At 44.8% G+C, this 25,359-nt stretch overlaps 1 protein-coding gene across 3 annotated transcripts in view; it reads left to right on the forward strand.

Moving 5' to 3' along the window:
- The window catches only part of KLHL2 (kelch like family member 2), a 241,466-nt gene that overhangs the window by 72,666 nt on the left and 143,441 nt on the right, over positions 1-25,359 (forward strand). For all 3 annotated transcript variants that reach the window (XM_069744186.1, XM_069744187.1, XM_069744188.1), the window contains one exon: positions 10,765-10,886. In XM_069744186.1, coding sequence (XP_069600287.1) covers positions 10,765-10,886 — 122 coding nt within the window. The remainder of the gene's footprint in view (positions 1-10,764; positions 10,887-25,359) is intronic.

Here is a 25,359-nt window from a genome sequence, read left to right on the forward strand (position 1 = left end):
CTGACCACCTAGAACTTCAGAGTGGTTAATCGGCTGTGAAAAAAGGCTTTTGGTTGCAGATGAAAGTCCAGTAAGTGCTAAGACCATCTCCTAAAGAGGATTCAACTATGGGATTGGTTTAACACTAGTGCAGAGCTTGTTCTGGAATTGCAGCGGGCAGTTGTCAATACATTTGCGTGCACAGTGAAGCAAAGGCTTTTGGAGGCTGCTCTGGTGTCAAGAAGGGCAGCAAAGAAGTCACCTCTTCCCAAGAAAAACATCAAGGATAGACTGGCATTCTGCAGGAAATAGAGTATTTGGACTGCAGAAGACAGGAGTAGAGTTATTTTCTCTTCATGAAGCCCCCCTTCAGACTGTTTAGGACATGTGAAAGAATGATTGTTCGGAGAAGAAAAGGTGAACACTACCATGAGTCCTGCGTTATACCCACACTAAAGCATCCAGCGACCATTCATTTGTGGTGTTGCTTTACATGCAAAAAAGGGGGCAGACTCCCAATTTTGCCTAAGAAGAATGGTATATAAACCTCCTCAAAGTGCAACGTCTCCCAAGGATCCAGGAGCCATTTGGTGATAAACAATGCTTTTTCAAGCATGAGGGAGCACCATGTCACAGGCATATGTGATAGTCAATGCCTCAACAAGATGCTGACAGTTTTGGAAACTCTCCAAATCTCAACCACATTAAGAATGTGGTCAATCCTCATAAAGCGGGTGGTCAAGCAAGAACATAAAAAATAGTGATTAATGGGCAAGAATGTCAAAATTTTGCACAGAAGCTATTACGCGTCAGTGCGAATTGCAAAAGCCTTGAAAAATAAGGTTAGCACTGTAAATATTCAGTATTTTACATAAACTTGACTACAATAGTATTGAATACTTCTAATGGTATTTCAGTAGCCATAGAAACATCTGACTTAAAGATCTAAAAACACCAAAGCATCATAATTTTGCGCTAGTCTCAAAGCTTTTGGCTACAACTGTACACTGGCCCGACCTATGCCAAGCTGAGAATAATACATTGCAGTATCGAACAAATGGCCAAGTCTCCAAGTGGGAGTTAAAAGAATGCAAATCACCTTTTCTCTTATGAATTACTTTATTATTGAAAAGATTAAACAAAAATATAAATAATTGGTACCAGCACATAACTACCCAAACTTTGGTCGGCTCTCCTCCTCAAAAAAATATTCTAAAAATAAAAAGTGATAAAAAAAGCTATAGGTATATAAATATTAGTAGAAACCACATCTTGCTCTGTAAAAAGCTGAGCTTCGCACTCCTGGTCAGCAAAAAAAACAAGCCCAAAAATTATGATGAAAGGGGTGAACAAGTGAGCAGCTGAAAAAAATGATTTGTAATTGCCATATCTGATTTCACTAATAATATTGTGTCTGGCCGTTGAGAATCCCAAGATCAGCAGTTGCCCTTAATTGTGGCTCCCACAAAGGTAGTGAGCCGGCCTCATCCTATGTTAGTGTTACGTTTTTAGCTTTTCCTCCCTGCTTCTTACACGGCAAGATTTCCCAGTAATGGCTACAGGAGTTTCTCCACATTCCCCCTCATGCCGAGTTCCCTGGATTTGTTTTTCCTGCCTGGTTTACATTGGAATCCTGCAGTTGGCAGCCGACTGTGTCCTTCAGCTGTTTCCCGTACCCCACCCTGGTGTAATGTTACACAATTGCATGAACTTTACTGTATAAAGTCAATGCGCTGATGTGGCTCCAAAATGAAAACTAGAAAATCCTTTATCTAAATACTACCTAGTGGCGTTGATAGAATTGTGACTGTGTAGACATCTCAAGGGGAAATCTTATTGGCACAGTATAGAGCTCTTCAATCACACCAAATTTACAATAATGGGACAGATTTATTAAGTAAGCACTCCCATCAAAGGTTTTATCCTCTTAATATAATTGAAATCATCAATCCTCATATCATATAGCACTGTGTACTTACAATTGCTCATTTTGCCTTTCTACCCAGCTAATTTGCTTTCTGTGCTCTGTGTAGAAACGGCAAGTCTCTTGCCCCTGCAAAAATCATTCCCCCTTTTTCAACGACTGACCCATTTGCTCCCCCATGCCATTGACTTTTTCAGTGACTTATGACTCACGCAGGGAAAATTGACCTTCTGTTTCAACATAGAGCTTAAAAGGATTCAGCTAGTCTGTTTTTAATCACGTGACGTCATAGACCTAATGAAAAAGAGAAGAATTTGCTGGGTAGAAGAGCAAACTTAGCAATTGTAAGTACACAGTGCTATATAATATGATGATTGCAATGTGTTAAGAAAATGTAATTTTTGATGGGAGGAGTGCTACTTAAATTTTTTTTTTCCCTGATAGTCAAAACCTACTCAATATATAGTGACACATCTCTTATCCCGGTAAGCCAGGCTCATTTCCACCTAGGCCACACCTGGTATTCAGTCACCAGGATTATGCGATATCCCAGCACTGTCACTTTCTGGGCTCATTGCTGTAAATTCACTATTTTATTGAAATCTTGCCAGGACAAAGGCCAGAGATTTTCCATAGTGAACCTGTCCTCTTCATTGAAGTGAATCCATTGTGTTCAGCGGAGAGCACCGTTAGTATTTGGTCAGTATTTTACATCTGTTTTTATCGCCCACTCCTGGTTTTGTCTTACCAACACGGAAGTGGTGATGTTTCTATTCTACTTTTCCTCTGATTGTTTCATCCATGTGAAATACTGACCAAATACTGAGCGTGTTCACCTAGTCTATTATGTACAGTCATGGCCAAAAGTTTTGAGACTGACACAAGTTTTGATTATAGTTAAGTAAATAAGGCAGCACACTGCAGCGCTAAAACATGTAAACTTGAAAACACGAAATTTGAACTGCATTACTGCACTAGAAATATGAAAAATTAGAGCTTTTAGCGCATAAAAATGGCCAATTTTATGTGTACCTGGTAGCCCCTTTACGGCATCTCTCTTATACCAGGTCTTAAACTTGCCTTACCTCGCTGAGAATAAATGTCTCCATCTGAATGGGTACATGTGAAACCTCTTCCTAGACTAAAATTCTCTCTCTCTGTGGAGGGGTACTGGACCTGCTGTAATTAAAACACCTGTGGCTAGGAGGCGGAGTGCACGATCAGAAGGCTAGAGAATACATTTCAAAAACCTGACCTGCACATCCAAACATAGACTAAGTGTGAACAGGTGCTGAACCTAGTCGCCAACTCGTATATAGTTAGGTAAATAAGGCAGCACACTGCAGCGCTAAAACATGTAAACTTGAAAACACGAAATTTGAACTGCATTACTGCACTAGAAATATGAAAAATGAGAGCTTTTAGCGCATAAAAATGGCCAATTTTATGTGTACCTGGTAGCCCCTCCACAGAGAGAGAGAATTTTAGTCTAGGAAGAGGTTTCACATGTACCCATTCAGATGGAGACGTTTATTCTCAGCGAGATAAGGCAAGTTTAGGACCTGGTATAAGAGAGACACAAGTTTTGAGTTTGAGTTTACTGCTTACGTTTTTAGATCTTTTAGTCAGATATTTCTGTGGTTACTGCAGTACAGTAAGTTATCAGCATTACATGAAATTTTAGATGTTTGCATAAACTTGATGTATTTGACAGTAAAAGCTTCTGCAATTCGTCCTGGCATTTTCTGGGTCAAATCCTGATTGACCAATTCTTTCCTAATCCGTGATTAGGGTTTATTACAATTTCTGTTCTTTTGTTTAATCCTCAAAAAGCGGGTGGACAAAGACAAGTTCTCAATTGGATTGTACCTAAAGTTTCAATCATTTGCTTACCCAGGCCACTTGGTTATTACCTTGTGACATGGTCTCCATCATGCTTTCAAAAAGCATTGTTCGTCATTAAATTGCTCCTGGATCGTTGGATTTGCTCTTGGTGGATATTTGGATCTCATTCGTTATTCATGGTCGTGTTCTTAAACAAAATTGTGAGTGATCCCCGCACATGAATGGTCTCAGGATGGACTTACTGTTGGCACGACACCACCGTGGGCTACAACCTTTCCCAGACAATGGAGGGAAAGTGTCTAAATTATGAAAGACCACTTATTTGTTGCATGATTTTGTTATTTTATATAGTATGCTAATCCAGTTTTCGATGTTTTTTTGTTTTGTTTTCCAGATAAAGGTAAGAATAGATCCAGAAAGATTATAAGGGGAGGACACTTATTTCTCCTTCATACTATATTATCAATTCCTTCTTTTGCAGACTAAGCGGTAAGGGCTCCTTTTCACTTGCGAGAAATATGTCCGAGTCTCGCAGGTTAAAACCCTCCTCTGGCGCCTGCACTCCAGAGCGGAGCGTGCGGCCGCACAACAATACATGGAGCTGCACGCTCCGCTCCCAAGTGCCGGCGCCAGAGCTTGGTTTTAACCTGCGAGACTAACACTTATTTCTCGCAAGTGAAAAGGAGCCCTAAAGGCTGCTTTCACACATCAGATTTTTGCCGTCAGGCTGAATCCGGTGAATTTTGAAAGAAATAGATCTGGCGAATGATGCCGCCGGATCCTTTTTTTCCTCATAGACCTATATTAGCGCCGGATTGCGCCTGATGGCCTCACGTTTCATCCGTCTTTCGCCGGAACCAGCGAAAATAGTTTTTCTGGAAAAAACTTCTAAAATTACATTTTTTTTTTTTTTTGTCTGCGCCGAAAAACAGGACAGCGTCGTATCCAGCGCTTCCGGCTTTTTGCTAGAATGGAAGCCTATGGATTCCGTTTTTTTTAACTGCGCATGCTCAGTTTTTTTTTTTTTTAAGGATCCAATTAGCTGGATCAGCTAATCGGATCCGTCACATCAGTTTTTCACAATCTGCAACGGATCCTTTTTTTTTTTTTTTTTCAACATTCGCCGGATTGTGCCTGACGGCAAAAACTTGATGTGTGAAAGCAGCCTTATAGAGACTGACCAGCAGCATTAACTAACCACCGGTAGCTAAATATTTACTGATTGGTGCGCACTCCGCAATGTATGCTACCGTTTAATTTCACCTTATTAATAAGCATTTTGCTCATTCAATGTGATTGATAGCCTGTTTACACTGCAAGGTAATCGTGATATGGTTGACTATGATCTTTCAGTGTAAATACAGCTTAACTCTTTATAACCAGCAGTGTCCTCTTGGCGCATAGCCCTTTCGAAGCAGCTGAGTCCTCCTCATTTTTCTGGCCTGCGGCATACACAGGAACGTTGTATTACATCACAGTATTCAGGATGAAGCTTTGGCTTTCTGGCAAGAGATGAGGCAAATCTTCTCTTGCGATGTCTTTTGCTAATTCATTACCCTTTGAGATGCATTGGTGAATGAAGCCACCATGTCGATATTTCTCTTTTAGTGAATTTGTTATGTGAGTGAATTGATTTTCTAGGTATATTTTATTTACTTGCAAATTTAGGACAATGTCCTATTTACTTTTTCTCGTGTCTAGAAAAATCTGACAATGTAATTTTTATGCCTGTAATTTTTGTTCCTGTGTGTCCATTATTATGATTGGAAATGTGATTACTACATCCAGCTCAAACTTTCCCATTAAAGGCGATAAAGCTTTTTCGCACATACATGATTTCCGCTATTATGGTCTGTATCTCAACATAGGTTCTCTCCCAATTAGAGCATTACCATTCTCCTTCGTTGTAGCTGATGTGATTTATCTGGACATTTGGTACTGTTCCACATATCGGCCTTATACTGAAGCTCCAGAAGCAAGGACTGGGGGAAACTATATGCAGATGGTTAGGAATTGGCTAAATGACAGGAAACAAAGTCGTTATAAATAATACATTCTCTGACTGAGGAAATAGTCAGCAGTGGGGTACCACAGGGATCTGTGCTAGAACTGATTAATGTGTTGATGACCTTGTGAATGGGACTGCGAGAAAAGTGTCAGTCTTTGCTGACAACATCCAACTCTGTAGGATATTAAAATCTGACCTTGACATAAAAATATTACAAAACAATCTGGAAAAGATGTCTGAATGGGCAAACACTTGGCAAATGAGATTGGTAATGTTTCGGTTTCTTTTCACATTCACCCCCATACTACTTTATTTCTTCCTATCTCCTGTAGTCCCTCCACCCAGTAAGGAACTAGTCATTTCTCCCTCCATCCTCCCCAGTCATCTCACCTCCTCCACAGAACTATTCCTCCACATACAATCCTTTCTCGCCAGGCACACACGGCCACATCATGACCTATCCAGCTCACACCTTCTAACGCTCAGTCTGCTGCTCCTCATTGCTGGCGACATATCCCCAAATCCTGGCCCTCCTCATCACATCCCCACACTCATTTCTAATCCCCTGCCACGATCCTCTACACGTCCTCGCAACCACAGTAACCTCATACCCATTCATCCAGCCCCCACTCCCCCAATTTCCCTATCTGGAGCACTATGGAACGCACGCTGTGTCTGCAATAAACTGTCATTTATCCATGACCTCTTTATCAATAAAAAACTCTCCTTCCTCGGCATCACTGAGACCTGGCTCACCCCTTCTGACACAGCCTCCACTGCGGCACTCTCTTACGGTGGCTTCCACCTTTCTCACACACCCCGCCCCAGCAGCAAGCATGGCGGAGGAGTTGGTTTTCTCCTGTCAGATAACTGCTCCTTCACCCCAATCCCACTGCCACCCTCTGTTACCCTCCCTTCCTTTGAGGTGCACTCTGTGCGCCTCTACTCCCCCTCCAACTGGCTGTCATCTACCGTCCCCCAGGGCCAGCCACCACCTTCTTTGACCACTTCACCACCTGGCTACTCCATTTCCTCGCGGCTGACATCCCCACTATCATCATGGGCGACTTCAACATCCCCATTGACACTTCCCTCTCAGCTGCCACTAAACTTCTATCCCTCACTTCCTCCTTTGGCCTCACTCAATGGTCTTCTACAGCCACCCACAAAGATGGTCACACACTGGACCTCATTTTCACCCGCCTCTGCTCCCTATCTAACCTCTCAAACTCACTTCTTCCTCTTTCTGACCACAACCTACTTACATTCTCTTCCCTTTCCACTCCTTGTCTACAACCCCACCCCACAAACTCTCACACCCTCACAGAAATCTTAAACACCTTGATCTTCACTCACTCTCTGAATCCCTCCTCCCTCTCACAGACATAAGCTCCCTACACAATGCGGATGATGCTGCCGCTCTATATAACACCACAATAGCTGCAGCTTTGGAATCTCTTGCCCCTCTCACACATACCAAAGCTCGCAAAATCAACAGACAACCCTGGCACACCAGCATGACCAAAGAACTGAGGCGAGCTTCCAGAGCTGCTGAGCGCAGATGGAAAAGATCCCACTCCATCGAGCACTTCATCGCATTCAAACAGTCCCTCACTACTTTCAAAACCGCGCTCGCCACAGCAAAACAAACCTACTTCTCATCTTTCATATCCTCCCTGTCTCACAACCCCAAACAGTTATTCAACACCTTCAACTCTCTCCTCCGTCCCCCAGCACCTCCTCCCTCCCCACTCATCTCAGCTGAAGACTTTGCCTCATTTTTCAAGCAGAAAATTGAGAACATCAGAGACCGTTTTAGTAAACAACCCCCAGAACCCTTCCTCCCAACTACCCAGCCCTCCACCTCCAAAACCAACTTCTCCACCATTACAGAAGACGGACTCTCCACTCTACTCTCAAGATCGCATCTCACCACCTGTGCACTTGACCCACTACCATCCCACTTCATCCCAAACCTCACCACAGTCTTCATCCCAACCCTAACCCATCTCTTCAACCTATCACTAACAACTGGCATTTTCCCCTCAAGCTTTAAACATGCCTCAATCACACCTATCCTCAAAAAGCCCTCTCTTGACCCATCCTCTGTATCTAGCTATCGCCCTATATCACTTCTCCCCTTTGCCTCAAAACTACTGGAACAACATGTCCATCTTGAACTGTCCTCCCATCTATCTTCCTGCTCCTTCTTCGACCGCTTTCAATCAGGCTTCCGGTCACACCACTCCACTGAAACTGCCCTAACTAAGGTCACCAATGACCTATTAACCGCCAAGAGCAAGTGACACTACTCTGTCGTCCTCCTCCTGGACCTGTCCTCTTCCTTTGACACAGTGGACCATTCCCTGCTGCTGCAGACCCTCTCATCCCTTGGAATCACAGAATTGGCCCTATCCTGGATCTCATCATACCTAACTGACCGTACATTCAGCGTCTCCCACTCACACACCACCTCCTCACCTCGCCCCCTATCTGTCGGAGTCCCGCAAGGTTCAGTTCTAGGACCCCTGCTCTTCTCCATTTACACTTTTGGCCTGGGACAGCTCATAGAATCTCACGGCTTTCAGTATCATCTCTATGCTGACGACACACAGATCTACATCTCTGGACCAGATATCACCTCCCTACTAACCAGAATCCCTCAATGTCTGTCTTTCATCCTTCTTCTCCACTAGATTTCTAAAACTTAACATGGACAAAACAGAATTCATCATCTTTCCCCCATCTCACATGACCTCCCCAACGAACCTATCCATTACAGTAAACTGCTGCCCACTCTCCCCAGTCCCACAAGCCTGCAGTCTTGGGGTAATCCTTGACACTGATCTCTCCTTTAAACCACATATCCAAACCCTTTCCACTTCCTGCCGCCTCCAACTCAAAAATGTTTCACGGATCCGCACATTCCTAAACCAAGAATCTGCAAAGACCCTAGTCCATGCCCTCATCATCTCCCGCCTTGACTACTGTAACCTCCTGCTCTGTGGCCTCCCCTCTAACACTCTTGCACCCCTCCAATCTATTCTAAACTCTGCTGCCCGACTAATCCACCTGTCCCCCCGCTATTCCCCGGCCTCTCCCCTCTGTCAATCCCTGCACTGGCTCCCCATCACCCAGAGACTCCAGTTCAAAAGCCTAACCATGACATACAAAGCCATCCACAACCTGTCTCCTCCATACATCTGTGACCTCGTCCCCCGGTACTTTCCTGCACGCAACCTCCGATCCTCACAAGATCTCCTTCTCTACTCCCCTATTATCTCCTCTTCCCACAATCGCATACAAGATTTCTCTCGTGCATCCCCCCTACTCTGGAATTCTCTACCACAACATATCAGACTCTCGCCTACCATCGAAACCTTCAAAAAGAACCTGAAGACCCACCTCTTCCGACAAGCCTACAACCTGCAGTAACCACCGATTGACCAAACCGCTGCACGGCCAGCTCTACCTTCACCTACTGTATCCTCACCCATCCCTTGTAGATTGTGAGCCCTCGCGGGCAGGGTCCTCTTTCCTCCTGTACCAGTTGTGACTTGTATTGTTCAAGATTATTGTACTTGTTTTATTATGTATACCCCTCCTCACATGTAAAGCGCCATTGAATAAATGGCGCTATAATAATAAATAATAATAATAATAATGTAGATAAATGTAGAGTAATGCACCTAGGATGGAGAAATCCTATTGCTTCATATACATTAAATGGGAGTATGCTCGGGACTACAGAACAGGAGAAGGGCTTGGGTATTCTGGTTACAAGTAAGCTGAGCAGCAGTACTCAATGTCAAGCAGCAGCTGCAAAAGCAAACAAGATTTTATGATATAGGAAAAGAGAGGTAGGATCACATGATTGTAACTTGTTACTGGTTTATAAATCACTCGTGAGGCCACATCTAGAATATGGGATCCAGTTTTGGGCTTCACATTTTAAAAAGGATATTCAGAAGTTATAACCAGCTTAAAGACTGGAAACTAGATTACTACAAGGGATGGAAGGCCTCTCATATGAGGAGAGGTTGGAAAAGTTGGGCTTGTTTAGCTTAGAATAAAGATGCCTCAGAGGAGATCTGATTTATATGTATAAATATGTCTGTTCAGTACAAAGCACTGGCACATGACCTAGGCTACGTTCACATTTGCGTTGTGCGGTGCTGCGTCGGCGACGCAACGCACAACGCAAAACAAAACGCATGCAAAACGCATTGTTTTGTGACGCATGCGTCCTTTTTTGGCATGATTTTGGACGCAAAAAAAATGCAACTTGCTGCGTCCTCTGCGCTCTGACGCGTGCGCCAAAAAAGACGTATGCGTCACAAAACGCAATGCAACGCATGTCCATGCGCCCCCATGTTAAATATAGGGGCGCATGACGCATGCGTCGCCGCGGCTGCGCCTGACGCAGCCCGGCAGAATGCAAATGTGAACGTAGCCTTATTCCTTCCAAAGACCATACTGAGGACTAGGAGGCATTCATTATGGGTGGAAGAAATGCGATTCTGACAGCTAAATAGGAAAGGGTTCTTTACAGTTAGAGCAGTCAGAATGTAGAATGCCCGACCACATGAGGTAGTAATGGTAGACACTATAACAGTTTGTAAAAAAAAAAAAAAGAGGCTGGATGACTTTCTCGATACACATAACATTATGGGTTAATGTTAATTTAGGTGCTGCTTTCTTTGTTGGCTTACGTCGTGCCTACAGGGCATGTGTGCATAGGGATCTTTGGGCTGTTGCTTAGTACATCGGCCCTTATGTGTGTTAGGCTTTGTTCTCATCAGCGTTTCTTAGTAAATATTTCTAGGGGTCTCCAACATAGATGTGAGCAGAGCATAATTTGCTCAAATACTATTGATTTTACATTTGTTATATCGCAACAACATATGCTGCAGCGCCGTACAAATATTGTCACCATTCACATCAGCCAAATCAAGGAAAAAATTGTGATTCCTGTTCCCCTTTTTGTCTTTTTTTTTTTTCTTTATAGGCGAAATGAGTGAAAGTCGAGCAAAGCGAGTCCGAATAAAAGAAGTGGATGGATGGACACTAAAATTGCTTGTAGATTACGTTTACACTGCGGAAATTAAAGTGACTGAAGAAAATGTTCAGGTGAGGTTGGTGATCACGGCTGGTGTACTTTGTGGCTGTCACTACCGGCAGAAATATATATGGTAATGTGTTATGTCTGAAGAAGAGTTGATGATATAGTTTGTGAATACACCAATTGGCTTCTGATTACCGTGGTTGTCCATCAACCGAGTACATTATATACCTCCCATCTCCATTTATTAGATTGTAGATCCATTGCCTGCAGATCCGGATGGGATATTCACTGCATGTCCACTGTGTATAAACTTTATCCTTCAAACTTCTCTTTGGCACCCTGGCTGTTGGGCTGACAGTCAGCTGGGCACCATTGCAGAAAACTCGTCTGAACTAAGGTTTTCAATCTCTGAATAGATTGTCCACATTCAGTGATAAACAAAAATCAAGCGAATCTCAATGAAAAATCTCTGCAGTTTTGTGTATACAGCTCCTATACAGAGCAATGTTTTCTTGGTCATCAGTAGAGATGGGCGATCCCTTGGATGTTCGGGTTTGGCAGAACAGTTAATAAAAGGTTTGGGTTGGATACCAGAACAGTACTCGAACCCAGACCCCATTCACTTGGGGTCCCAAACCTCCACTGCATGACACTGCGGCAAACACTGCTTCTGATCGGCCGTAAAGTCATTGCCAGCAGTCAGACAACTGCGGTTCCCACACTGTCAAGTGACAGCGTGAGCCCACAGGTGTGATCGGAGGTATAAACTTTACCTATGGTCACTGGCGTGGCCTGATGGGTCTACTGCTCCCATCAGCCTACGCCTGCTGCCGCTAATAACAGAGAGAGCAGGAGTGGCTGATGGGACTGTTCATCAGCCTGCAACTGTGCTCCAATTAAAAAAATAAATATATTTAAAAAAAAAACAAACATGAAAAATGGCTTGGGTTCACCTGTATTTTTTTAAATCCAGCCAGGCAAAACTGGTGGCTGCAATCCTCAGCTGTCAGCTTTATCAACGTTGTTTATCAAGAATAAGAGTCCCCATGCTGTTTTTTTTTTCTTTTAATAATTTAAAAAAAGACGTAGGGTTCCCCCAATTTTTGACGACCAGCCTTGCTAAAGCAGACAGCTGGGTGCTGGTATTCTCAGGCCAGTAAGGAACCATTGATATTCTCCCACCCCCTTCAACCAGCCTAAAAACCGGAGCCCGCAGCCACACAGAAAAGGTGCATCAATTAGATGTGCCATTTCTGTTGCTTTGCAGATTTTCCCACTTGCCCTGTAGCAGTGGCAAGTGGTGTTCAGATTTGTGGGGTTGATGTCACTTTTGTATTGTTTGGTGACATCAAGCCCACGGATTAGTGATTCTATAGTTATATTGTAAATAAACACAACGGCCGGAATAAGTCCTTTTGACAGACTCCTTTTAATGATTCTAAATTAAACCATACTTGTCATCACCCACTCCTTTCAAAGCCATCATCTCCTGTAATAAAACAAAAATAAAAAACAACCATATTCCTCACTTGTTCGTTGTTGTGTCCCACACCATAATCCATGTCTGGGGATAAATAGTTTTCAACCTGGGCGGTGCCAAGATGTGACTGTCAAGGCTCAGAACCACTGGGAAGACTGAGCTGCTGTGAGAGCAGGATCAGTGACTAGCGGTGTAGTCATCCAGGTTACCGTCGCTCGCTGAGGCTGCGTTCCCAGCCGTGCCCTTGAATTGCGGTGACCTTTGTGAGATTCCTGCTAGGACAGTGAGCAAGGTTCAGGGTGCAGCGCTGAGCTCAGAGAGTTCACTGCAGTTCGCTGTGAGAATTACCTCCCAGCTAACAGCTGTGAACTCACCGCTGCACCTTGAGCCTTTTTTTCACTGTGCTAGCTGGGATCTCACAGATGTTACCGCACTTCAGGGGCCCAGCTGGGAACGCAGCCTCAGTGACTGGCGGTAACCTTGAAGATGTCACCATTCCTCACTTATTACAGGGGATGATGGCATCAATGTTTTTAGGCTGGGGGGGGGGGGGCGCAATATCAATTGCCCCTTTCCAGCCTGAGAATATCCATCCCCAGCTGTCTGCTTTACGAAGGCTGGTTGTCAAAAAAGGAGGGGACCTCACAACGGTTTTTTTATTTTATTTAAATAATAAACAAAAAAAAAAAAAAAACAGCGTGGCGACCCCTCTATTCTTTATAACCAACCTTGCTAAGGCTGACAACTGAGGGCTGTGAGTTATGCCTGGCTGGTTATCAAAAATACAGGGGAACCCACACCGGGTTTTTTTTTTCATTATTTATTTAGAGCACAGGCGCCGGCTGATGAATACACCCATCAGCCGCTCCTGCTCTCAGCAGACGTAGGCTGTTGAGAGCAGTAGACCCTTCGGCCCACACCAGTGACCGTAGGTGAACTTTATACCTCTGATCACAGCTGCGGGCTCATGCTGTTATTTGAAAGTGTGGGAACCGCGGCTGTTTGACCGGCAGTGGTGATTTTACCGCTGATCAGAAGTAGTGTTTGACATGCTGTCATGCACTTGACACCTGGTGTTTGGGGGGCCGAACCTGAACAGTAGCACGGACTTACTTGTGAAGTCTGTGTTCGGTGTCCGTGCCCTAACAGTAGGTGTTCAATACGGATCCTGAACTTTACTGTTTGGATTCGGCGTCTGATCCTGCAGTCATATTGCCATTTTTCTGTCCCCTGAATCTTGCAACCTTCAAATGTAAGCTAGCAGGAATAGGGGACAGATGGAGGGGAGTATGACGGCAGGATCAGACTACATGGTTTGTCTGTTACCATGGAAACACGTAGACCTCAAATGATAGATTTCTGCCTTCCATCCATTATGAGATTGGATCAGAGTTTTATTTTGTAGGAGATATTATGACTGCAGCTTTAGGACACTTTTCCGATGATACCATGTAGCCATTAAAATCATTTATTCAATCTCATTAAAAACCTAGCAATCTAGACTTAAAGGGAAGGTGCCGCAATTTTGTTTTTGTATTAAAAATGATTGTTTATATAAACAATTATTTTTAATACAAAATCATTTTTTTTAACTTTAATATATTTTTTATTATTAATTATTTTTGCAGCCACTGGGCGCCGCCATTTTGCTTTGCAGCAGTGTAAGAGTCCCAGCAGGACACTTGGGCCATGTTCACACGATCCTTTTTTTCATGCGGAATTGCCGCGATTTTCCCGCTGCGGGTCCGCAGCTGTTTTCCATGCAGGGTACATTACATTGTACCCTATGGAAAACAGGAACTGCTGTGCCCACAATGCGGAAAATAAAAAAAAAAAAACGCGCTGAATAGCTGCGGGAAAAAAGAAGTACCATGTCACTTCTTTTTTCGGAGCCGCAGCGGTTCTGCACCCATTGACCTCCATTGTGAGATCAAACCCGCAGTAAAACTCGCAGATGAAAAAAATATCTGCGGGTTTTACTGCGGTTTGTGGTGCCGAACCGCTGCAGCAGGAAGTGCGGGGAAGCGGGCGGAAGTGCGTGGGCGGAGTGTGGCTGCCCCCCCGTGCTCCGATCCCGCCCCCCGTGCTCCGATCCCGCCCCCCGTGCTCCGATGCCCCCCCCAGTGCTCTGATGCCCCCCCCGTGCCCTAATCTCCCCCCCTTATACTTACCCGGCGTCCCGGTGTCCGTCCGGCCGTCTTCTCCCTGGGCGCCGCCATCTTGCAAAATGGCGGGCGCATGCGCAGTGCGCCCGCCGAATCTGCCGGCCGGCAGATTCGTTCCAAAGTGCATTTTGATCACAGGTTATATCTCAATCTCAGTGATCAAAATAAAAAAAAATAGTAAATGACACCCCCCCCCCTTTGTCACCCCCATAGGTAGGGACAATAAAAAAAAAATTAAGAATTTTTTTTTTTTCCACTAGGGGTAGGGTTAGGGGTACGGTTAGGGGTAGGGTTAGGGTATTTTCAGCCATTTTAACTGCATAGAAAACTGCATAAAAAAAAAAAATCAAAAAAAGGATCAAAAAACGCATCAAAAAAGGACAAAAAAAGGACCTGCGTTTTCTGCCAAGAGCTGCAGTTTTTTAAAAAAGTCCTGAAAAAAAAAGGGTGGAAATCAGGAACGTGTGAACATACCCTTACACTCTGCTACCCTGGACATAGGAGGCTGCGGGTCGGCGTCCGACCCATTAGCTACAATTATAAACTGCTCTCTGCTCTGATGTGGCCACGCCCCCTGGGCTGTCTCCACATCACAGCAGAGGCAGGAGATCGGCGCCATCTTGCTTCAGCCCACAGTGGAGTGTACATGTGAGCTCCACTGTGACTGAGAGCTGCTCCCCTCACACTGTCAGCGGCCGTTCCCTGTCCTCTGCTGCCTGGTGTGTGGCTGTAATCCCTAGAGAGGGTGAAGGAATGCTGCCGTCTGATGTCCTCTTGTCTGGAGCTGCAGAGAGGTAACAGAGGGGGATGGGGGAGGCTCTGTGCTGCTCCGACCTCACTGCAGCTCCTCACAGGACATCAGACCGTGCATCTATCAATATACTGTGCTGAGCCAAGTATCTAATCCTCTCCTGTGTGATACTGTCTGCTGAGCCAAGTATCTAATCCTCTCCTGTGTGATAGTGTCTGCTGGCCCCTGTATCTAATCCTCTCATGTGATACTATGCTGAGCCGTGCATCTAATCCTCTCCTGTGTGATAGTGTCTGCTGGCCCGTGTATCTAATCCTCTCATGTGATACTATGCTGAGCCGTGCATCTAATCCTCTCCTGTGTGATAGTGTCTGCTGGCCCGTGTATCTAATCCTCTCATGTGATACTATGCTGAGCCGTGCATCTAATCCTCTCCTGTGTGATAGTGTCTGCTGGCCCGTGTATCTAATCCTCTCATGTGATACTATGCTGAGCCATGCATCTAATCCTCTCCTGTGTGATACTATGCTGAGCTGTGTATCTAATCCTCTCCTGTGTGATACTGTCTGCTGAGCCGTGTATCTATTCCTATCCTGTGATACTGACTGCTGAGCCGTGTATCTAATCCTCTCCTGTGTGATATTATGCTGAGCCGTGTATCTAATCCTATACTGTGTGATAGTATGCTGAGCCGTGTATCTAATCCTATACTGTGTGATAGTATGCTGAGCCGTGTATCTAATCCTGTCCTGTGTGATACTGTCTGCTGAGCCGTGTATCTAATCCTATCCTGTGATTCTGACTGCTGAGCCGTGTATCTAATCCTCTCCTTTGTGATACTGTCTGCTGAGCCGTGTATCTAATCCTCTCCTGTGTGATACTGTCTGCTGAGCCGTGTATCTAATCCTCTCCTGTGTGATACTGTCTGCTGAGCCGTGTATCTAATCCTATACTGTGTGATATTATGCTGAGCCGTGTATCTAATCCTCTCCTGTGTGATACTGTCTGGTGAACCGTGTATCTAATCCTCTTCTATGCACTCCTCTCCCCCCTGCATATCTTTCCCCATTGCACACACAACTCAATGCGTGCGATAACAGGAGCTGCGGGCGTCATGCTGTATTATGGCATTATGTGAGATCTATATGACGGTATTATGTGATCTGTATGGTGGTATTATGCTTGATCAGTATTGTGAGAATTATATGGTGGTATTGTGTGTGTGATCTATATGGCGGTATTATGTGAGAACAATGGCAGCATTATGTGTGATCTATATGGCGGTATTATGTGAGAACACTGGCAGCATTGTGTGATCTATATGGCGGTATGTGTGAACACTGGTGGTATTGTGTGATCTATATGGCGGTATTATGTGAGAACGCTATGGCAGTATTGTGTGATCTATATGGCGGTATTATGTGAGAACACTATGGCAGTATTATGTGTGATCTATATGGCGGTATTATGTGAGAACACTGGCAGTATTATGTGTGATCTATATGGCGGTATGTGAGAACACTGGTGGTATTATGTGTGATCTATATGGCGGTATTATGTGAGAACACTGGTGGTATTATGTGTGACCTATATGGCGGTATTATGTGAGAACACTATGGCAGTCTTCTCTTCAGAAAGCGGACCCATTCTATGGTGGTTTTGGCTGAGCACCTGCACGCGGGTCTGGGGTAATAGAGGGGGCAGCATGACCTCCAGTTAGGTGTAGTCAGGGGAAGGCTGGTGAGGCAGCTGAAGAGAGGGGTCTCATTTTTATAGTTATTATATGGCTACATTTCCTTCCCAGCGTCACCCCGGACTGCACCTGTCGCCTCGCTTTCACACATCGCCAGGACAGGATGGAGAAGACAGGATCTGAGGAGGGGAATGGGGTCTGCATGCAATGTCTGGATCAGACCAGGCCATCAATCCGCAGAAATGTTTCCTGGATTTCTGTGGAGCAGACGGTCCATCCATGTGTATAAAAGACAGCGCTCTATGTACAATCCCTGGCTGCTCCGCGCACCAAACAGGGGGCCCCCATAGACCTGCACACTGCTCTCCTGAAATACTCTGTGCTGCTGTCACCCTGCTCCCTCCATCACATATCTCCCAGAATCCTTGCTGCCTGCCATCCTCGGTGACTGTCTACTTGTCAGCATAAGGTTGCTTTCACACTAGCGTCGGTACGGGCCCGTCGCAGTGTCGGGCCGATGTACCGACGCATGCTGTGAAAGAAATGTCCGACGTGGGCAGCAGAAGGTGTCTTACGACGCTTCCGTTGCCCCATTGTAAGGTATGGGGAGGATGGGGCGGAGTTTCGGCCGTGCATGCGCGGTCAAAAATGGTGGACTCGACGCACAAACAAACGTTACATGTAATGTCGGTAATGTTAGTATATGGGGAAAAAACGCATCCTGCAGACAACTTTGCAGGATGTGTTTTTTCTCCTGAACGACGCATTACAACGTACAGCCAACAACGCTAGTGTGAAAGTAGCCTAAGGCTGCCGTCCACTATCAGTATTTGGTCAGTATTTTACCTCAGTATTTGTAGCTAAAACCAGGAGTGGGTGATAAATACAGAAGTGGTGCATATGTTTCTATTATACTTTTCCTCTATTTGTTCCACTCCTGGTTTTGGCTTACAAATACTGAGGTAAAATACTGACCAAATACTGCTAGTGTGACGGCAGCCATACTCTGCAGTCACTAACAAAATGGCTGCTCACTGGGTTCCTGAATATCATCCTCTCTAATCCCTTAGCAAACACCCAGAAGGGGAGGAGAGGAGACATCACACGTCAGCAGACTCCGCCCATATTTACTGCAGTGCTGTAATGTGAGCTATTTGTACACTAGGTTTTTCTGAAATTTCAGCAGCTGCTCCCCCTAGTGTTTAAAAGTGGAAATTCCAAAACTTTTCAAATTATTTTTCATATTTTACTAAATTATAAACAAATGATAATATTTTTTAAGAACATGTAATCATTAATTCTTTACATTTTTACAATTTCTGCCAAAAATTTTTTTTTGATGGCACCTTCCCTTTAAGACCATGTGCATACAACACTGCTGCCGTGTGCCCTGTTGGTAGGTAATGCTATGTATCCACTGCCCTTCTGCTTCTTACATTCACTTTTCTGCGCTGTAAAGTTGCTGTCCTTGAAAATCTCATCAACATGAAGACTTCTAAATGGGCAAAGTACCCAAAATAAATGATAAAAGGTGTGCGACCTGAGCATGTGACTGAACCCCTGGTTCGTTTCTGCCGCACCCATCCCGATGATTACACAGAAATGCCTCATTCTGTTGCTTTTGGAGCATTTCATCTTCTGCCCAGTCACAAGCGTGCTGGCAGCGCCATGCCTTTGATCCGGCTGTCTGCGCATTCAGCTTCAGCAAGACCAGACTGAAAGAAAGTGCTCGACAAAGTGAGAGACACGTCCTGTGCAATTATTTTTAATGGGCTCAGTTCAGTCTCATGGATGGATCACTGTAATGGAGGGAAGAATATTTTGTATGCACTCTGCATAAGTGTGCTTCCTCTTATTTTCTTTTCATTCAAATTTTTTTGATATACATTTCTAATTACCATTATGAGCAATTTTTTTTTAAGCTTTCGCTTTTTTAGCTTGTTTTAACCCCTTCCCGACCTTTGACGCCACGTAGGCGTCATGAAAGTCGGTGCCAATCCGACCCATGACGCCTATGTGGCGTCATGGAAAGATCGCGTCCCTGCAGATCGAGTGAAAGGGTTAACTCCCATTTCACCCGATCTGCAGGGACAGGGGGAGTGCTAGTTTAGCCCAGGGGGGGTGGCTTCACCCCCTCGTGGCTACGATCGCTCTGATTGGCTGTTGAAAGTGAAACTGCCAATCAGAGCGATTTGTAATATTTCACCTATTATAACTGGTGAAATATTACAATCCAGCCATGGCCGATGCTGCAATATCATCGGCCATGGCTGGAAATACTAATGTGCCCCCACCCCACCGATCGCCCCCCCAGCCCCCCGATATGTCCGGCACACTGTTCCGGCTCCCCTCTGTCCTGTGCTCCGCTCCCCCCCGTGCTCTTGTCCGCTCCCCCCGTGCTTCAGTCACCCCCCCGTGCTCCAATCACCCCCCCCCCTGCACTCCGATCCACCCCCCTCCGTGCTCCGTTCCACCTCCCCGTGCTCCGTTCCACCCCCCCGTGCTCCGTTCTACCCCCCCGTGCTCCGTTCCACCCCTCCCGCGCTCTGATTCACCCCCCATGCTCCGATCCCCCCCCCCCCCCCCGTGCTCCCCCCCCCTCATCATACTTACCGATCCTGCCGGGGTCCGTCCGTCTTCTCCCCGGGCGCCGCCATCTGCCAAAATGGCGGGCGCATGCGCAGTGCGCCCGCCGAATATGCCGGCCGGCAGATTCGTTCCAAAGTGCATTTTGATCACTGAGATATAATCTATCACAGTGATCAAAATAAAAAAAATAATAAATGACCCCCCCCCTTTGTCACCCCCATAGGTAGGGACAATAAAAAAATAAAGAATTTTTTTTTTTTCCACTAATGTTAGAATAGGGTTAGGGTTAGGGGTTGGGGTAGGGTTAGGGGTAGGGTTAGGGTTTCGGTATGTGCACACGTATTCTGGTCCTCTGCGGATTTTTCCGCTGCGGATTTATGGCGGATTTACCGCGTTTTTTCTGCGCATTTCACTGCGGTTTTACAACTGCGATTTTCTATTTGAGCAGTTGTAAAACCGCTGCGGAATCCGCACAAACAAGTGACATGCTGCGGAATGTAAACCGCTGCGTTTCCGTGCAGTTTTTCCGCAGCATGTGTACAGCGATTTTTGTTTCCCATATGTTTACATTGAACTGTAAACTCATGGGAAACTGCTGCGGATCCGCAGCGTTTTCCGCAGCGTGTGCACATACCTTTAGAATTAGGCCATGTGCACACGGTGCGGATTTGGCTGCGGATCCGCAGCAGTGTTCCATCAGGTTTACAGTACCAAGTAAACATATGGAAAACCAAATCCGCTGTGCCCATGGTGCGGAAAATACAGCGCGGAAACGCTGCGTTGTATTTTCCGCAGCATGTCAATTCTTTGTGCGGATTCCGCAGCGTTTTACACCTGTTCCTCAATAGGAATCCACAGGTGAAATCCGCACAAAAAACACTGGAAATCCGCGGTAAATCCGCAGTTAAAACGCAGTGCCTTTTACCCGCGGATTTTTAAAAAATGATGCTGAAAAATCTCACACGAATCCGCAACGTGGGCACATAGTCTTAGGGTTAGGGTTGGAATTAGGGTTGTGGTTAGGGTTGTGTTTGGGTTAGGGTTGTGGTTAGGGGTGTGTTGCGGTTAGGGTTGTGATTAGGGTTATGGCTACAGTTGGGATTAGGGTTAGGGGTGTGTTGGGGTTAGTGTTGGAGGTAGAATTGAGGGGTTTCCACTGTTTAGGCACATCAGGGGTCTCCAAATGCAACATGGCGCCACCATTGATTCCAGCCAATCTCGTATTCAAAAAGTCAAATGGTGCTCCCTCAATTCCGAGCCCCGACGTGTGCCCAAACAGTGGTTTACCCCCACATATGGGGTACCAGCATACTCAGGATAAACTGCGCAACAATTACTGGGGTCCAATTTCTCCTGTTACCCTTGTGAAAATAAAAAAATGCTTGCTAAAACATCATTTTTGAGGAAAGAAAAATGATTTATTATTTTCACGGCTCTACGTTGTAAACGTCTGAGAAGCACTTGGGGGTTCAAAGTGCTCACCACATATCTAGATAAGTTCCTTGGGGGGTCTAGTTTCTAAAATGGGGTCACTTGTGGGGGGTTTCTACTGTTTAGGCACACCAGGGGCTCTGCAAACGCAACATGACGCCCGCAGACCATTCCATCAAAGTCTGCATTTCAAATGCCACTACTTCCCTTCTGAGCCCCGACGTGTGCCCAAACAGTGGTTTACCTCCACACATGGGGTATCTGCTTACTCAGGAGAAACTGGACAACAACTTTTGGGGTCAAATTTCTCCTGATACCCTTGGGGAAAATAAAAAATTGCAGGCTAAAAGATCATTTTTGAGAAAATAATTTTTTTTTTATTTTCATGGCTTTGCGTTATAAACTTCTGTGAAGCACTTGGGGGTTCAAAGTCCTCACCACACATCTAGATTAGTTCCTTTGGTGGACTAGTTTCCAAAATGGGGTCATTTCTGGGGGATCTCCAATGTTTAGGCACACAGGGGCTCTCCAAACGTGACATGTTGTCCGCTAATGATTGGAGCTAATTTTCCATTTAAAAAGCCAAATGGCGTGCCTTCCCTTCCGAGCCCTGCCGTGCGCCCAAACAGTGGTTTACCCCCACATATGGGGTATCAGCATACTCAGGAGAAACTGGACAACAACATTTGGGGTCCAATTTCTCCTATTACCCTTGGCAAAATAGGAAATTCCAGGCTAAAAAATCATTTTTGAGGAAAGAAAAATTATTTTTTATTTTCATGGCTCTGCGTTATAAACTTCTGTGAAGCACCTGGGGGTTTAAAGTGCTCAATATGCATCTAGATAAGTTCCTTGGGGGGTCTAGTTTCCAAAATGGGGTCACTTGTGGGGGAGCTCCAATGTTTAGGCACACAGGGGCTCTCCAAACGCGACATGGTGTCCGCTAACAATTGGAGCTAATTTTCCATTCAAAAAGTCAAATGGCGCGCCTTCCCTTCCGAGCCCTGCCGAGTGCCCAAACAGTGGTTTACCCCCACATATGAGGTATTGGCGTACTCGGGAGAAATTGCCCAACAAATTTTATGATCCATTTTATCCTGTTGCCCATGTGAAAATGAAAAAATTGAGGCTAAAAGAATTTTTTTGTGAAAAAAAAGTACTTTCATTTTTACGGATCAATTTGTGAAGCACCTGGGGGTTCAAAGTGCTCACTATGCATCTAGATAAGTTCCTTGGGGGGTCTAGTTTCCAAAATGGGGTCACTTGTGGGGGAGCTCCAATTTTTAGGCACACGGGGGCTTTCCAAATGTGACATGGTGTCCGCTAAAGAGTGGAGCCAATTTTTGATTCAAAAAGTCAAATGGCGCACCTTCCCTTCAGAGCCCTGCCGTGCGCCCAAACAGTGGTTTACCCCCACATATGAGGTATCAGCGTACTCAGGACAAATTGGACAACAACTTTCGTGGTTCAGTTTCTCCTTTTACCTTTGGGAAAATAAAAAAAATGTTGCTAAAAGATAATTTTTGTGACTAAAAAGTTAAATGTTCATTTTTTCCTTGCATGTTGCTTCTGCTGCTGTGAAGCACCTGAAGGGTTAATAAACTTCTGGAAAGTGGTTTTGAGTACCTTGAGGGGTGCAGTTTTTAGAATGGTGTCACTTTTGGGTATTTTCAGCCATATAGACCCCTCAAACTGACTTCAAATGTGAGGTGGTCCCTAAAAAAATGGTTTTGTAAATTTCGTTGTAAAAATGAGAAATCGCTGGTCAAATTTTAACCCTTATAACTTCCTAGCAAAAAAAAATTTTGTTTCCAAAATTGTGCTGATGTAAAGTAAACATGTGGGAAATGTTATTTATTAACTATTTTGTGTCACATAACTCTCTGATTTAACAGAATAAAAATTCAAAATGTGAAAATTGCGAAATTTTCAAAATTTTCGCCAAATTTCCGTTTTTATCACAAATAAACGCATAATTTATTGACCTAAATTTACCACTAACATGAAGCCCAATGTGTCACGAAAAAACAATCTCAGAACCGCTAGGATCTGTTGAAGCGTTCCTGAGTTATTACGTCATAAAGGGACACTGGTCAGAATTGCAAAAAACGGCAAGGTCTTTAAGGTCAAAATAGGCTGGGTCATGAAGGGGTTAAGAAGTCCCATGCGCGTCTTCTTCTCAAGCATGAGCATAGCAAGAAGGTCTAATAGGATGTGTTTGGGTTTGTACATTGCCATGTTAACGCTTGAGCTCATGTTCTTATGCTGCTTAGTTTGACAAGTTCGGCGGAAGTTTCATTGTCTGTACTCCAACCAATCAACGTTAGAAGCTGGGAGCAATAACATATTAAACATGTTGGCTAGCCTTTAAAATTAGTGAAGGGCTTAATGAATAGCACTGATTGTTAGAACAGCAGCTGTCAAGGTCTATTGAACAGCAGGGGAACGGACCATGCTAAAACTTAGTTTGGCCACTGCATTGTTTTATTGATGGCTTATGCCTAGTATAGGTGGCATTTGCAGTAACCGGCCGTGGCCACAATGGAAATGACAGCTGCTGCGTTCTGGCAGCATCCAAGTACTTCTTCTGGCTGGAATTTGAAAAGGTCACGTCCCCGCTGATCAGATATTTGATAGGCCATAAAAAAAACAGTAGTAGTGGTCAAATCCTGTAATGAATTGGAAGCCCAAAAAAGAGCCAAGTGTAAGGATTTGCGTGACGTTGAGGAGAACCTAGAAAAGAGGGGTGGGGAGGGCACCATCATACTAATATCAAGCCGGGATCAACCCGGGGTATGTCCAAAAAGGGTACTGTCAAAAAACCAAAGAAAAAGGAGACATACACAAACCGAGGATCACCTAAAGAGAGATTATGTGTATATATAATATTAAATTTTATTGTAGTAAAAAAACAGGACACAGCACACAATAAGGCTATGTTCACACATTCCTGATTTCCCTCCTTTTTTTTCAGGACTAAAAACCGCAGCTCTTGGCAGAAAACGCAGGTCCTTTTTTTGATGCGTTTTTTGATGCGTTTTTTAGTGCGTTTTTTTAATGCAGTTTTCTATGCAGAGTCTGTGTGTTTTCTATGAAGTTTTTAGGGTTAAAATGGCTGAAAAAACCCTATCCCTACCCCTAACCCTACCCCTATTCTAACCTTAGTGGGGAAAAAAAAAATTCTTTATTTTTTTAATTGTCCCTACCTATGGGGGTGACAAAGGGGGGGGGGGGTCATTTACTATTTTTTTTATTTTGATCACTGAGATAGATTATATCTCAGTGATCAAAATGCACTTTGGTACGAATCTGCCGGCCGGCAGATTCGGCGGGCGCACTGCGCATGCGCCCGCCATTTTGGAAGATGGCGGCGCCCAGGGAGAAGACGGACGGAGGCCGGGTAAGTATAAGGGGGGTGATGAGGGCACGGGGGGTTGGGGGGGGGGGGGGTGTCGGGGGTGGGCGTCGGAGTACGGGGGGTGGCATCGGAGCATGGGGGGGTGGGATTGGGGCACGGGGGGGCAGCCACACTGCAGCGGTTCTGCACCACAAACCGCAGAAAACCCGCAGATATTTTTTTCATCTGCGGGTTTTACTGCGGGTTTGACCTCACAATGGAGGTCTATGGGTGCAGAACCGCTGCAGTCCCGCAAAAAGAAGTGACATGGTACTTCTTTTTTACCGCAGCTATTCAGCGCGGCTTTTTTCGGGATTTTCCGCAATGTGGGCACAGCAGTTCCTGTTTTCCATAGGGTACATTGTAATGTACCCTGCATGGAAAACAGCTGCGGACCCGCAGTGGGAAAATCGCGGCGATTCTGCATGAAAAAAAGGATGGTGTGAACATGGCCTAAAAACATTTAAAAACCATAATAATACATCCCCAAAAGAAGGGGAATACCCCCCCCCAAGACCGGAGACAGGCAAATATTGAGATACACAATACAAATATGCTGAAACAAATGTGTACAAATGTAAAACAGGTGGTAATAAGCGCATACAGAATATACACAGCTGCTCAAAGTGCAGGATGATAGTGTGTAGCCCTAAAGGCATAAAGTTGTTATGGCCATAACAAATAAAGAATGAATGAAGCTCACAAAATAATAGTAATGAATCTAATACCTAACCCAGTATATTATACGCAGAGCATGTATAGCCCAAAACCAAGTAGATACCAAGAGCATGCAATCACATGCAATTGTGGAATGAGATGTTATGCCCAAACCTTGTGGACTGCAGGCCTGCTAATAAGGGGTACAGAAATATCATACCTGCCCGCAGGCAATAGCTAGATAGAAAAAGAGAAGCATACACACACTATCTTATAATAAATCAGACAGAAATATATAAATATATCCCATATATCATACGAGCCCAATAAATAAAATACTATGTGCAAACCATTGCAAGGCTGTAGTGTGGGGTG

This window comes from Ranitomeya imitator, chromosome 1, assembly GCF_032444005.1.
Source record: "Ranitomeya imitator isolate aRanImi1 chromosome 1, aRanImi1.pri, whole genome shotgun sequence".
Lineage (NCBI taxonomy): Eukaryota > Metazoa > Chordata > Amphibia > Anura > Dendrobatidae > Ranitomeya > Ranitomeya imitator.